At 45.6% G+C, this 14,387-nt stretch overlaps 1 protein-coding gene across 1 annotated transcript in view; it reads left to right on the top strand.

Moving 5' to 3' along the window:
• The window catches only part of LOC306868354 (interferon-induced GTP-binding protein Mx3-like), a gene marked incomplete at both ends in the record, with an annotated part of 30,057 nt that overhangs the window by 12,673 nt on the left and 2,997 nt on the right, over positions 1-14,387 (top strand). The window contains 3 exons of the mRNA XM_079414458.1: positions 5,852-6,048; positions 6,214-6,336; positions 6,461-6,574. Coding sequence (XP_079270584.1) covers positions 5,852-6,048; positions 6,214-6,336; positions 6,461-6,574 — 434 coding nt within the window. The remainder of the gene's footprint in view (positions 1-5,851; positions 6,049-6,213; positions 6,337-6,460; positions 6,575-14,387) is intronic.

The raw sequence follows: 14,387 nt of genomic DNA, 5'->3' as shown, positions 1-14,387 counted from the left end.
TTGGGTCATCATGCATTTGTACTATAAGGCACTGTCCAACCAACTTTGCTGCATTTGGCTGAATCAAGGCAGAAAGTATATCCCTATACACTTCAGAATTCTTCCAGCTGCTTCTGTCCTCGGTCACATCATCACTAAACACCAGTAACTCCGTGTCACTGGAAGCCATGCATGCTCATGCCATCGCACTGCTCCACCATGTTTCACAGATGATGTTGTATGGTTTAGATCATGAGCTGTTCCGAACCTTATCCATACTTTTTGTTCCCTTCATTCTGGTACAGGTTGATCTTAATTTTAGCCATCCAAAAATGCTTTTCCAGAAGTGGTCTGACTTTTACGAGATTTTTTTATTTTTTTTGGCAAAGTCTAATCTGGCCTCGTTTGCATCTTGTGGTGAACCCCATGTATTTCCTCTTGTGAAGTCTTCTCTTGATTGTAGACTTTGACAGTGACATGTCTACCTCCTGGATAAAGGGTCTTTCTATGCCATGGAGAGGATCTTCCAATCATCCACCACTGTTGTCCTCCGTGGACGTCCAGGCCTTTTTTAATATAGCTGAGCTTACCAGTGCATTTTATTTCTCAGAATATACCAAACTGTTGATTTGACCATGACCTGCAATCTTTCTGATGGATTTTTGTTTTTGAAGCCTAACAATTGTCAGCTTCACCCGAATGGAGAGCCCCTTTGACTGCATGATGTTGGTTCACAAAAACAGCTTCCAAATGCAAATGGCACACTCAGAATCAACTCCAGAACATGTACCTGCTTAATCGATGTAGAAATAATGAAGGAATAGCCCACGTCTGTCCATGAAATAGCTTTTGAGTCAACTGTACAATTACTTATGGTCCATTGAAAAAGGGGGAGGTAGGGTAGACTGAGTACAGTAGAGACACTTTCTGCTTTTTTTCATCACTACACAAAAACTAGACGCTGAAATTAAGTGATTTTTCTCATGATATTTCTTTTGCTTGTGTACTAAAATAACATAAATTGATAATAGCCATAAGTAGTTTATATTTTCCACAATTAGCTCATAAACACAAGGTGCTTTTTTTATTTTGTCACAACTGTACCCATATGGTGTACAGTTGAGACACCCATTCTTAATGCTTTAAAGCCGGCTAACCATTTATAGCAAATGTAATAAGTTAGTTTTAAATAATTAGTTTAATTGTATTTGCTTTTATTTAATTCCGATTCAGTTAAACAAAACAGGAACAAATATTTAACACTGCAAAAATATGACAAATAGTACAAATGTAAACCCAACAGTTAAAATAATATACATACCCATATATTATTTAACCCTACCCCTAAACCTACGCATCACTCTGATCTTTTTTTTATCAGAGCATTTTTACATTTTCAATCATTCTGAATGATTTATTAGCTTGTTTCATCATGGGGACCTAAAATATTTACATTATACCAGTGAATTTACTGGTATAACTGTACTTGTGGGGACATTTGGTCCCCATAATGTAGGTAATACCAGTACACAAACACACACAGCCTCTGTATGCATTTTATTTTCTATGATTGAACTGTTACTGTATACAGTACATAAAGGGTGTCTCAACTGTACCCACTTTGCCACCTTGTATATTTCTTAAAATGCTATGTAATCCTTTTAACATTCACGTTAGAAAATGTCCACTAATAATAGACGGTTGAAATATCACAAATATCATTTTTAACATAATTTGCGTAGAATGTGTAAATGTGACTTTTATCCTATGATCATAACACTGTACATCTAAACAGCATGTGAAGCAATAGGAGACCAATCCGGGTACAGTTGATACACTGTGTCTCAACCGTACCCCACTGACATGCTTGCACATTTCTCTAGATTATGAAAAGACCTTGCATGGCACAATGTCATGAAATATGTCTGTTTTTACAGCACAGAGTAACGTTTGCAATGATATAAGTTAAGTTTAACAATCATGAAAAAATATTAAGATATTGTGGAAGGGACATGGTGAAATGAAAATCTCACTTTTGGAAAAAAACCTTTTGCCAATATCTTCGGAGTGGAAAGACGCACACATTTCAAATGAAACTTTTTGAATTGGATGAGCAGGGTAAATTGTACTTATTTTGTCTTCTGGGAGACATGTAAGTATTTGTGTAGATTAAGTGCAGTACCAAATGAAAAAAGAAATATGATCTTTAAACAAAATAAGAAAAATGTTCACATCCTGTTCAAAAGTTTACACCCTCTGGCTCTTAATGCAGGTGTTGCCTTCTTGAGCATCAGTAAATTTTTCCACTTTTTGTAATAGCTGTGTATGAGTCCCTCAATTGCCCTCAGTGTGAAAAGATGGATCTCAGCATCATACAGTTACAGTTGGAAAGGGTTCAAATATGAAGAAGATGCTGGAAAACCAAAGAATGTGCAGGAGCTGGAGGATTTTTCTGAAGAACAGCAGGCAGTTTAACTGACCAACAACTATCACTATAACTGAACAACTATCACAGCACATAAAAACAGTTATGGATCATCCAGGAAACAACACAGATTCTTAAGATTCAAGGGTATGTAAACTTTTGAACGGGGACATTTTTTATGAATTCAGTTTTATTAATTAAATTCGTGTGTGTGTGTGTGTGTGTGTGTCACAAGAAATGAATTGCCAACAAAGGGTATATAACAAAGTATTGAGATTAACTTTTGTTATTGACCAAATACTTATTTTCCACCATAATTTGCAAATAAATTCTTTAAAAATTAGACAATGTGATTTCCTGGATTCTTTCCCCCCATTCTGTCTCTCATAGTTGAAGTGTACCTATGATGAAAATTACAGGCCTCACTCATTGGTGGCTGACGAAATACTTTTTTGCCCAACTGTGTATATATAATTAAACATCTGCTATGTGAAATAGCTTATTCAGAAGAGTTCTAAATAAAAAAATAACATGCAATTTTCACAATCCCTCTTATTTAGTTAAAAGTGTTAACTTATTTGCATATTCTGCAAGGTGTAATCTTATGAGCACAACAGTTAAACATTACACAGTTAAACATAAATTTGTAATCACAATTACATTGAAAATGTGGTATGCGGACCAGCTTCAAAAATACACAAACAGTATTTGATACCATAGATATCAGATTTTATTTCAGATTTGAAATGTTATTTGTATTAAATCGTCAAAATGTTTAACTTTTCCCATTCAAGGACTGCACATGCATGACTAGCAACAATTGCCCTGAAGCATCAACAAAAACAAATGTTTTCCAATTCTGTCCTGGCACACCCATACACAAATGTATGCTAATTTCCATGCAAATCACACTCTGAAAGGCTTTTAAACAAATCATAAAAATGTGAGCACCCTTCTGAACATAAAAATTATGAATGGGACCCCCTACTGTCTTGTGGACTTGCAGTGGCCGTTGTAAGTCCGCAAGACCAAAAGTGCATATGAAGTGTGCCATCTGTGGGGCTCTGTGGTTTCTCTTCAGCATCCAAGGAAATAGATATTTAAAGCCACATTTGCCAAATGGATAAACCAGTTAATTCTAAATAGCTAAAAATGTGGTACACACCCAGATTTGTTGCCTACAGGGGTGTCACAAACATGAATAAGAAACCTTTTTTGTTGTTTCATGAGAAGCATAAAGCCCCAAGTATACTGTACCAGATACATGTGTTTTGATGTGAATGCAAACACAAAAATTCATATGTGACCCTGGGCAACAAAACCAGTCATAAGGGTAATTTTTTTTGAATTACGATTTATACATCTGAATGCTAAATAAATAAACTTTCCATTGATGTATGGTTTGTTAGTAACCCTTACTTTACTTTACTTTTAGTCATTTAGCAGACGCTTTTATCCAAAGCGACTTACAAATAAGAAAAAGTAACAAATTTTGTTAAACTATAAATATTATATACACACATTTAAGAAAATAAAGAAATTAAATAAAAATGACAAATGCATACAACAACATTTAAAAACTAAACATTTAAATTAAAGCAAAAAATAAAGCTAAAAATATTAAAACAACAAAAGGTATGAGTATAATAATGATTCTAACATAACACTAAGGCAAACACCCATATATATATATTATTTAATTTCCATGTAGTATGTTGAAGTACTAAAATAACTCAAATTAAATCAAACTAAAACTTAATAATAAAAAAAAACACATGCTAAAAAATGACAACTTGCATAGTAAGAAATGGTTATAAAAAACTGAAACAGATGTGAAACAAGTAGTAGGAAAGAGAAAAAATAAAAAGCGATACTTATATCCTTTGCCGGTGTCCCTGCCCGGTGTAGTCGCACGGTAGAGTATTTACACAAGGAGGCCTTCACGCGAAGGCTGCCGCGGTAAACTACGCTTTTTATACCCATCTAACAAAATACTAATCCAATTCCACTGAACACACTTTCCTGTTAATCACAACAAATGGCCAAGCAAGCGCCTTACACTGACAAGGGACGCGATACAGTACGAGACCAAACGCAATTTCCTTATATTACTAATCAAAGTTTTGATATATTTACGGTAGGACATTTACAAAATATCTTCATGGAACATGATCTTTACTTAATATACTAATGTTTTTCAGCATAAAAGAAAAATGTATAATTTTGACTCATACAATGTATTTTTGGCTATTGCTCCAAATATACCCGTGCTGCTTATGTTATGACTGGTTTTGTGGTCCAGGGTCACATATACTTACTGGTCCATTCTCACAAACATGTTGCATTTATACTTCTGCTCTTGCAAACTATTTAAACTCAAAGTTTCAGAAAGTTTTTAATAAAAGTTTTTTGGTTTTGTATTTAGGCATCATAAATCTTAAAATCCAGAATTATGTCAATGGACAAAATGTTTAAGAATGAACTTTTAACTGACTTTCCTTGAAAAGGTGTAGTCAGTAGGGAGATGACAGAAAAATTTGAAAAAACTGTTGTCCTTCAGTGACTATGAATCAATGGTGAAGAAGCATATTGGAGACATGCCCGACATGTCTCAAATCTCCCCATGGTTGTTTGGGGGCAGAACCAATAAAATCTCAATGATGGAGGCCATAAAGGGAAATGACACCTACAAAGAACATTGTCATGCCATTCTGGTGTACCAGGAAAACCCACATGCACCCAAATGAAGACTATGTCCTATGCAAATTGGTCTTGCATTTGAATTGTCATGTGATCATATACTGTGCATCCAACATTTAGATTTCAGTTTCTTCTCTTCAGCATCACCACAAGCAGTGTTTGTGTGAAACCTAAATTTGATCATTTATCATTTATTTTGAGAAATCCAGATTAGATTACAAAAACCTTTTATTTATTTATTGCTTTATTGATTGAATGACTACTTAAGAAAATGGCCGGGTTTTTTTCTTTATTTTCAAATGCTCAAAATGAAGATGAAGATAGTGATACCTCTCAAAATGAAAGGTTAGTATGAGTTTTATTTTGCGTAATGCTTTGCGAGTTAAATATTCTTAAATGCTTTCATAGGTCTTGTTTAAGTTTTTGTTATGTGATTAGATAAAAAAAAATAATAGAAATGTATACTTACTGTATATAAAAGGGAAGGCAAGTCTATTTATATAGCAAGTTTCATACTTCAAAGTGTTTTACACTGGCATCATAAAGAATGTGAGAGATAAAACAAACAATTAAAAAAGAAGTCCATAATGAAATAATTGATCAAAATAAGGATAATGTGATTAAAAATAATAATGAAAAATGAAAATTAAAGTTTAGTTAAAATAGATTTAAAAAAAAATAAAATGGAAAGAAATAATACTGTGCAAACTGTGAGATTTTAAAAATGAATTTTTTTCTTCTTTACAGTCAGGAAATGAAGGGAGAGGTTCACAGTCATTTAGAGGAGAACATTCGTCCATACATTGATCTGATTGATACTCTGCGGTCAGTTGGCATCCATAAGCACTTGGCATTACCGACTATTGTAGTGATTGGAGACCAGAGTTCTGGAAAAAGCTCTGTGTTGGAAGCGCTGTCTGGAGTTGCGTTACCAAGAGGGAGCGGTGAGGAATAAATTACTCTTTGCTATTGTATATCCATAAATTTTCAAAGAGAATGCTGATAATATGAGAATTATTTAGTCAGGACATGAACTGACATTTTGAATATACATCATATTTCCATTGTTAGTTTTTGTCTGATTGTTAACTGAATTGTGTTTAATGTAGGAATTGTCACCAGATGTCCACTAGAGCTGAGGCTAAAGAAGGTAACAGGTGGAGTCGGCTGGAAGGCTGTTCTGTCTTACCGTAAGAAGAGAATTGAACTTGTGGATTTATCATACGGTGGAGGTTAGTAGCCTAATATTGCTTGCACGGCTGCTTTTGTTTAGTTTTTTTGTCTTATAGAATTTCCAAGTTGCAACTGGCTCTAACTTATACATTTTATGAAATCATATTAAACCATATGTTGCAGGTGCACTTAGAGTTTCTGGCCAACTGGCAAGTGGAAGGACAGCACGTTCAACTTATGATGAGAAGAAATTTGAATTTAAGGATCCCTCGGAAGTTGAAGAACATGTTAAAGCAGGTTAGTGAAACTTTTCTTTTCAGTGTTTACATATATATAAACAGATTTGAAATCAGTTGGATCAGACTTAAATGTAGGAAAGAATTTAATCTCTAAATTTTTTAAATTCATAGCTTGGTCCTGGATACTGGCTAGTCAATTCACACTTAGGGTAGAGTGGGGGGAAATGCCCCCAATGGGGTGATGTAGAAGGGCAATGAGCAATTACTGTAGTTATTCTCTTCTAAACATCAAATCCTTTGTTCCCTATCTGTCGGTCACTACGAGTTATGTCGTGACGACATTAGGGGATTTACTTGAGAGCCCCGACTGCCTCTGATAAGAGAAAACGCCAATGAAATTTGGCTAGTGGATTTTGCATACCTGAGCCACTCCCCGTGCATACGGGTATAAAAGGGCGACAGGTGCATCCACTCATCAGATTTTTGCTTCGGAGCCGAGTGGATGAGAAATCTCCACAAAGCCGTCTGCCTCGAAGTTTGTTCCTGGGTGGCGTTACGGTGCAGACAGCGGTGTCCCTGCAGCAGCGATTCCCCTGGGCACTTCACCTGAAAGAGCAAATTTCTAAAACACTGGGCGGTTCGCGTCTTTTTAAAGATGCCGTTCCGTCCGTGTTCTCTTGGTTGCGGTCGCTTCCTGTCCTCGGATGACGGTCACGAGCGTTGTCTTCAGTGTCTGGGCATCCAGCACGCTGAAGATGCGTTTGTGGATGAGTCATGCGCCTGTTGTGGGCGTATGAACATGGCAACGCTGCGTTCTCGCCTTTCCTTTCTGAAAGGATTGGCACCCTCTGCCGCCACCCGTCCCGGTCTCTCTGGCTCGAGCAGAGGACCGCCGGCTGGCGCTCTGGGAGATCTGAGGGTGACGGTAAGAGCTTCTCCGCCGGGCACGTCCCCGCGGACCTCTTACTCCTCCCGCAGCGCTTGTTCCGTCCGGTTCCCGAGTGATTTCGCTGGTTCGCCTCACGGGGCCGCCAGCATTTCATTCGGTGCGCCGCCCGAGGATCAGATGTCGATCGCGGCATCGGGGGATGGGCTTTCGTCCTCTGAGGATGAACGATCGGCGGGGCTGCCCCCCTCGGGTGTTGTCGCCACTGCCGATCCGGACCCAGAGCTGACGGCCATGCTTGCCCGGGCAGCCGTGAGTATCGGGCTGGAGGTCAACAGACCGCCCAGTCCCGAGCCCTCGCGGCTGGATGATTGGTTCATCGGCGCAAAACGCGACCAGCGGCCGCACTTTGCCCCGGTGCCTTTCTTCCCGGAGGTGCATGAGGAGCTGACGAAGTCGTGGACGGCCCCTTTCTCGGCCAGAAGCCGCTCGTCTCCCTCCTCCGTCCTCACTACCCTCGATGGCGGGGCGGCCAGGGGGTACGTGGATATTCCCCAGGTGGAGAGAGCGGTTGCGGTGCACCTGTGCCCGCAAAACGCCGCCACCTGGAGGAATCGTCCGCGTCTCCCGTCCAAAGCCTGTAAGCTGACGGCCGCACTCGCCGCCAAGGCCTACAGCGCTGCGGGCCAGGCCGCCTCTGCCCTGCATGCCATGGCCATCCTGCAAGTTCACCAGGCCAAGGCACTAAAACAAATGCACGAGGGTAGTCCCGACCCGGGGTTGATGCAGGAGCTGCGCACGGCGACTGACTTCGCTCTCCGGGCGACGAAAGTCACGGCGCGGTCCCTCGGGAAGGCGATGTCCACGTTAGTGGTCCAAGAGCGCCATCTCTGGCTCAATCTGGCCGAGATGAAGGACGTCGACAAAGTACGCTTTCTCGACGCCTCCATCTCCCAGACGGGGCTATTTGGCGACACTGTCGAGGGTTTTGCCCAGCAATTCTCGGCAGTACAAAAGCAGACGGAGGCAATTCAGCACATCCTCCCTAAACGGCGGGATGCTCCAGCTGCCACCGCTGGCCCAAGGGCCAGGCCCCAGTCTGCTGGTCGCCGTGGGCGCCCTCCTGCGTCCTCCAGAGCTGCTCCGCCCCGTGCTGAGTCGTCACCTAGGCCGGTGCGTCGAGCCTCTCGCAGGAGTGCGGCGCCCCCTGCGCCTCAGCCGGCCGCCAAGTCCTCCAGGAAGACGACAAAGCGGCCCTGACGCGCACAACCCGGAGATGGAGGAATTTGCTCTTTCCCAGGAGACGACGAGGCTAGCGTCGCTCCTTCCCCCGGAGGAGGGCCGGGTGGAGAATCCTGTGTTTTCTTTTCTTTCTGTTCCGCCACTGGCTCAAGGGCCAGTGGTACCCACATTGTCAAAGAAAGAGCAATTTCCCTTCCCTCCGGGTTCCCAGGTCTGCGGGCTGACAGTGTGCGACGCAATGCCTCCTCACTCTCACCCGAGACCCATATTGCCAGTGGCCAAGAGAGTGCGGTCTGGGGACGCGATGCCTCCCCGCGCACCTCTAGCCAGTCCCCCCGGGGACTTAGGGAGTTTTGTGGGGATGAGTCAGAACGCACTGCCTTCTGTTCCATCCAACCTTACTCCCCCTCGCTGCACCACTGCGGGCACGTCGATTGGGCCTTTGGTGCCGCTTGCACGGTATCTGGGGGCGTGGCTTGCGCTACCCAGCCCGTCTCGCTGGCTCATTCGCACAGTTCGACTCGGCTATGCGATTCAGTTCGCCAGGCGGCCGCCCAGGTTCAGCGGCATCCTCGAGACTTCGGTGGCAGTCCGAGATGCACCTGTCCTGCGCGAGGAGATTGCTGTCCTTCTGGCAAAGGGTGCAATCGAGCCGGTCCCTCCAGCCGAGATGAGGCAGGGGTTTTACAGCCCCTACTTCATCGTGCCCAAGAAAGGCGGTGGCCTTCGGCCAATCCTGGACCTGCGAGTCTTGAATCGGGCCCTACACAAGCTCCCGTTCAAGATGTTGACGCAGATGAGTTCACTCCGTGGATTGGTTTGCAGCGATCGACCTGAAGGACGCTTACTCTCATGTCTCGATTCGCCCTCGACACAGGCCGTTCCTACGGTTTGCGTTCGAGGGGCGGGCATGGCAGTACAGGGTCCTCCCCTTCGGGCTCTCCCTGTCTCCCCGTGCCTTCACGAAGGTGGCGGAGGGCGCCCTTGCCCCGTTACGGGAAGTGGGCGTCAGGATCCTCAACTATCTCGATGATTGGCTCATCCTGGCCCGATCGCGAGAACAGTTGGGTGGTCACAGGGACCTGGTGCTCCGGCACCTCAGCCAGTTGGGGCTTCGGGTCAACTGGGAAAAGAGCAAGCTCTCCCCCGTGCAGAGAATCTCTTTTCTCGGTGTGGAGTTAGACTCTGTGAGTATGATGGCACGTCTCTCGGACGAGCGTGCCCAATCAGTGCTGAACTGCCTGAGTTCCTTCAGAGGCAGGACAGTGGTTCCGCTGAAACAGTTTCAGCAGCTCCTGGGGCATATGGCATCCGTAGCCGCAGTCACGCCGCTCGGGTTGCTTCATATGAGACCACTTCAGCACTGGTTACACTCACGGGTCCCGAGATGGGCATGGCGCCGCGGGACACGTCGTGTCACCATCACGCTATCGTGTCGCCGCTCTTTCAGCCCCTGGTCGGACCTTGCCTTCCTACGGGCCGGGGTGCCCTTAGGACAAGTGTCCCGGCATGTTGTTGTCACAACAGATGCCTCCAGCATGGGCTGGGGCGCTATATGCAACGGGCAGGCAGCCTCGGGGCTCTGGATGGGGCCTCGACTGCTTTGGCACTTCAACTGCCTAGAGCTGTTGGCAGTGCATCTGGCCTTAAAGCAGTTCCGGCCACTGCTCCTAGGCCAGCACGTGTTGGTCCGCACGGACAACACTGCGGCTGTTTCGTACATCAACCGGCAGGGAGGTCTACGATCACGCCGCATGTCACAGCTCGCCCGCCATCTCCTCCTCTGGAGTCAGTCACAGCTCAAATCGCTGCGCGCCGTCCACATTCCGGGGGAGCTCAATCGTGCAGCCGACGCACTCTCACGACAGCTCACTTCCCCGGAGAATGGCGACTCCATCCCGAGACGATCCGGCTGATTTGGAGTCGATTCGGGGAAGCTCAGGTAGACCTGTTTGCTTCCCGCAAGTCCTCCCACTGCCAGCTGTATTCCCCCTGGCCGAGGCCCCCCCCCGGCACGGACGCACTGGCACACAGCTGGCCTCGGGCTCTGCGCAAGTATGCGTTTCCCCCAGTGAGCCTGATCGCACAGACACTGTGCAAGGTCAGGGAGGACGAGGAGCAGGTCTTGTTGGTTGTGCCATATTGGCCCACCCGGACCTGATTTCCGGAACTCACCCTCCTCGCGACAGCCCCTCCCTGGCGCATCCCTCTGAGGAAGGACCTTCTTTCTCAGGGGCTCGGCACCATACGGCACCCGCGTCCGGCTCTGTGGAACCGCCATGTGCGGCTCCTGGATGGGACGCGGCAGACTTGAGTGGCCTGCCACAGGCTGAAGTGGAGTCTGTTCGCGGACTGGTGTTCTTCTCGGCGGGAGGACCCCCGAAGATGCACGATTGGAGTGGTGCTTTCTTTCCTGCAAGAGAGGTTGGAGCGCGGGCTGTCGCCCTCCACCTTGAAAGTGTACGTGGGGAAGCACGATCTCATCGTGAGGTTCCTGAGGGGTGCCAGAAGGTTAAATCCTCCTAGGCCACCCCTGATGCCCTCCCGGGATCTCTCTATTGTCCTGGCTGGACCTCAGAGAGGTCCCTTTGAGCCGCTGGACTCAGTCGAGCTGAAATTCCTGTCGGCCAAGACAGCGCTCCTGACCGCGCTCACTTCCATCAAGAGGGTCGGGGACCTTCAAGCATTTTCGGTAAGCGAAGAGTGCCTTGTGTTTGGGCCGGCCTACTCTCACGTTGTCCTGAGACCCCGGCCTGGACACGTGCCTAAGGTTCCCACCACGCCTTTCCGCGATCAGGTGGTGAACCTGCAAGCACTGCCCTCGGAGGAGGCAGACCCAGCCTTGGCGTTGCTGTGTCCCGTAAGAGCGCTGCGCATATACGTGGACCGCACCCGGAGCTTCAGAAGCTCTGAGCAGCTCTTTGTCTGCCACGGAGGTCAGCAGAAAGGGAAGGCTGTCTCCAAGCAGAGGTTGGCCCACTGGATAGTGGATGCCATCGCCTTGGCGTACCAATCCCAAGGCGAGCCGTGCCCCCTCGGGGTGAGGGCTCACTCCACACGGAGTGTTGCCTCCTCCTATGCGCTGGCGCACGGCGCCTCTTTGGCAGACATCTGTAGAGCTGCGGGCTGGGCGACACCGAACACCTTCGCGAGATTTTACAGTCTCCGCGTTGAGCCAGTCTCTTCCCGTGTGTTGGGTAACAGGTAAGTGGCGGGAAGAGTTGGCCGGTGTCACGCTTGCTGCGCCATTCCCCCTTACCCGGGGATACGAGCGCCTATTCTCTCCTCCAGTTAGTTCCCCGAACGGCGAACCCTGGCGGAGTTCCTCCAGCACCCCCGGCAGTCAGGCTGGGCGGAGCAGTCTGACGCCAGGCCCAGTACCGGTGTTAGCTTGCCCGGGTCTCCGGTCAGCCCCTGTACTCGGCTAGGTGCCCGTGCGGCCTGATTCCCTTCGGGTGATCCCACACGTGTATTCATCCACGGTACGGTTTCCCTCATGGTAAACCCGTGTCTTCCCTTTGACAGAGCTCTGTCAGGCCCTGCTGGCAGCCTTCCTCCCTTCTCCTAGGTAGGATCTGCCCCAGGGTCCAGGCGTATGTAGCACTGCCCCAGGCTTGGGCCAGTCCATACCAGTGTCTCCACACGTTACCTCCCTTCGGGCAGGGTGTGGCCTCCGTAGCGCCCTTCTCCGGAAGGCTCGCTTCCCCGTCGTTACTGCCGGGCTGTAACAACAAACAGGAAAGACTTGAAGCAATCTTTCATAGAAGGTCGAAATCCCTTCCGATTTCTGGGGAAAGGAACAGCGGCTTGGCTATCTCCAGCAGCAATGTACTCAGTGGTCCCTGCGGGCACCAAGGCGAATTTGCGCTGGGGCGACGGGAAGGTTGCGACCTTCGCATCGCATTTGTCTGTCACGCGCTAGCTTGTCAACATCTGCATGCCACAAGGTCGTGACGGGGTTCAGGTTGTGGCGCTTTCCATAGACCCCTAATGTCGTCACGACATAACTCGTAGTGACCGACAGATAGGGAACGTCTCGGTTACGTACGTAACCCTCGTTCCCTGATGGAGGGAACGGAGACGTTATGTCCCCATGCCACAATCTTGAACCATCGCTGGTTGCCAGGGACACGTTCTCGGCTCCTCAGCGGAAAACCTGATGAGTGGATGCACCTGTCGCCCTTTTATACCCGTATGCACGGGGAGTGGCTCAGGTATGCAAAATCCACTAGCCAAATTTCATTGGCGTTTTCTCTTATCAGAGGCAGTCGGGGCTCTCAAGTAAATCCCCTAATGTCGTCACGACATAACGTCTCCGTTCCCTCCATCAGGGAACGAGGGTTACGTACGTAACCGAGACGTTTTTCCATGATATGTATTCTAAATAGTTGGTTGAATAAAAATATTTGGACTTTATATTTAAAAATTACCTCAAGTTAGCATCAGGTAGATAGTTAGCAAGCCAGTTAGCATCAGCTAACAATTTTTTCAAATAGACTATTATAATTTTGTAATTCATAATTATTGATTATATTCTTTTTTTTTAATTTTAAGCTAAAACTGCCTGTACTCTGATTTTGCTGTAAATGTTTAAAGCAAATTGCTTTGTCAGACTGGGGGGCATTTTACCCCACGCATGAGGGCGTTGTGCCCCAAAGGTGGGGTAAAACGCCCCCTTGGCACAAATTTAATTTTTGTTAAAAATCTAATAACATGAAAACTCTGGACATTTTTTCCATTCATGTAAATGCAGTCACACAGACAGGGACAGGCTGATATTTAAACGGAGAGCTTTTATGTGGGTGGCATTGATGCATTGCAGGAGATGCAGGCTCACTTCTCAAATCTCACAATGTTTTTATGATGCACAATTAATTTAAAGGTGACTTATTAAATTATGACTTTTCCCATGTTTAAGTGCTATCAGTTGCATCTACCAACCCAGAAAACAAGAAAAACTCTGCAAGCTTGTGAAAAACATTAGCCGCTCAGATTTCACTCCTCCTTGATGTAGAAAGGGGATCTTATTATATTATGCCTTAAGGTCATTGCACACTGAAGGCCAATGCACACTGAGTCCGAAATTTCCATCTAAAATTTTCGCACGTTGAAAAATAAACACTATAATAATAAATACAGAAAAATAGATTTTCTCCACGATACAATATTTCTTGCGATATTTAAAAAGAAAAAAAGACAAATGAAGAACTGGGGAAAAAATTACATTTTGTACATTTTAAAGTTACATTATTCTATCAAAAGCACTTTGAGAGTTCAAAATTAAGAGCTCCAACCCATGTTCTTAACTAAGAAAACTTAAGTCAGAAAAAAGTCAGTGAATAGACTTGTACCAGAACTTTAAAAGGGACTCAACCCTTTTTGTTATTTGTGATATACTGTCTCAATCTAAGAGTGTACTCACATTAGGCACTTTGAACCATGCCCTAGCACGTTTGACCCCCAGAGCCTGGTTCGTTTGACTAGTGTGATGGCCACGTTTGTTTAACCATCCATGGCTTGCTTGGAAGTGGTGGGCCAGAGCATGTAGTGTGATCGCTAACCATGATGGAACAGTGTGCACTATCTGTCATCATTACAATCACAATACTACGCTACACTTTTCAATAAATTAAATTAAATACTTTTTACCTGTATCATTCCATTTTATTGCACATAACTTAATTTATTTGTTTTGTTTTATTTGTATGTATGGATTACTTGGGTTGTTACCGACATCTGGTGA

Source organism: Barbus barbus (assembly GCF_936440315.1).
Source record: "Barbus barbus genome assembly, chromosome: 50".
NCBI classification, from domain to species: Eukaryota; Metazoa; Chordata; class Actinopteri; order Cypriniformes; family Cyprinidae; genus Barbus; species Barbus barbus.
Note: the sequence above shows the minus strand (reverse complement) of the source record. Positions and strands in the feature narration are given on the sequence as shown.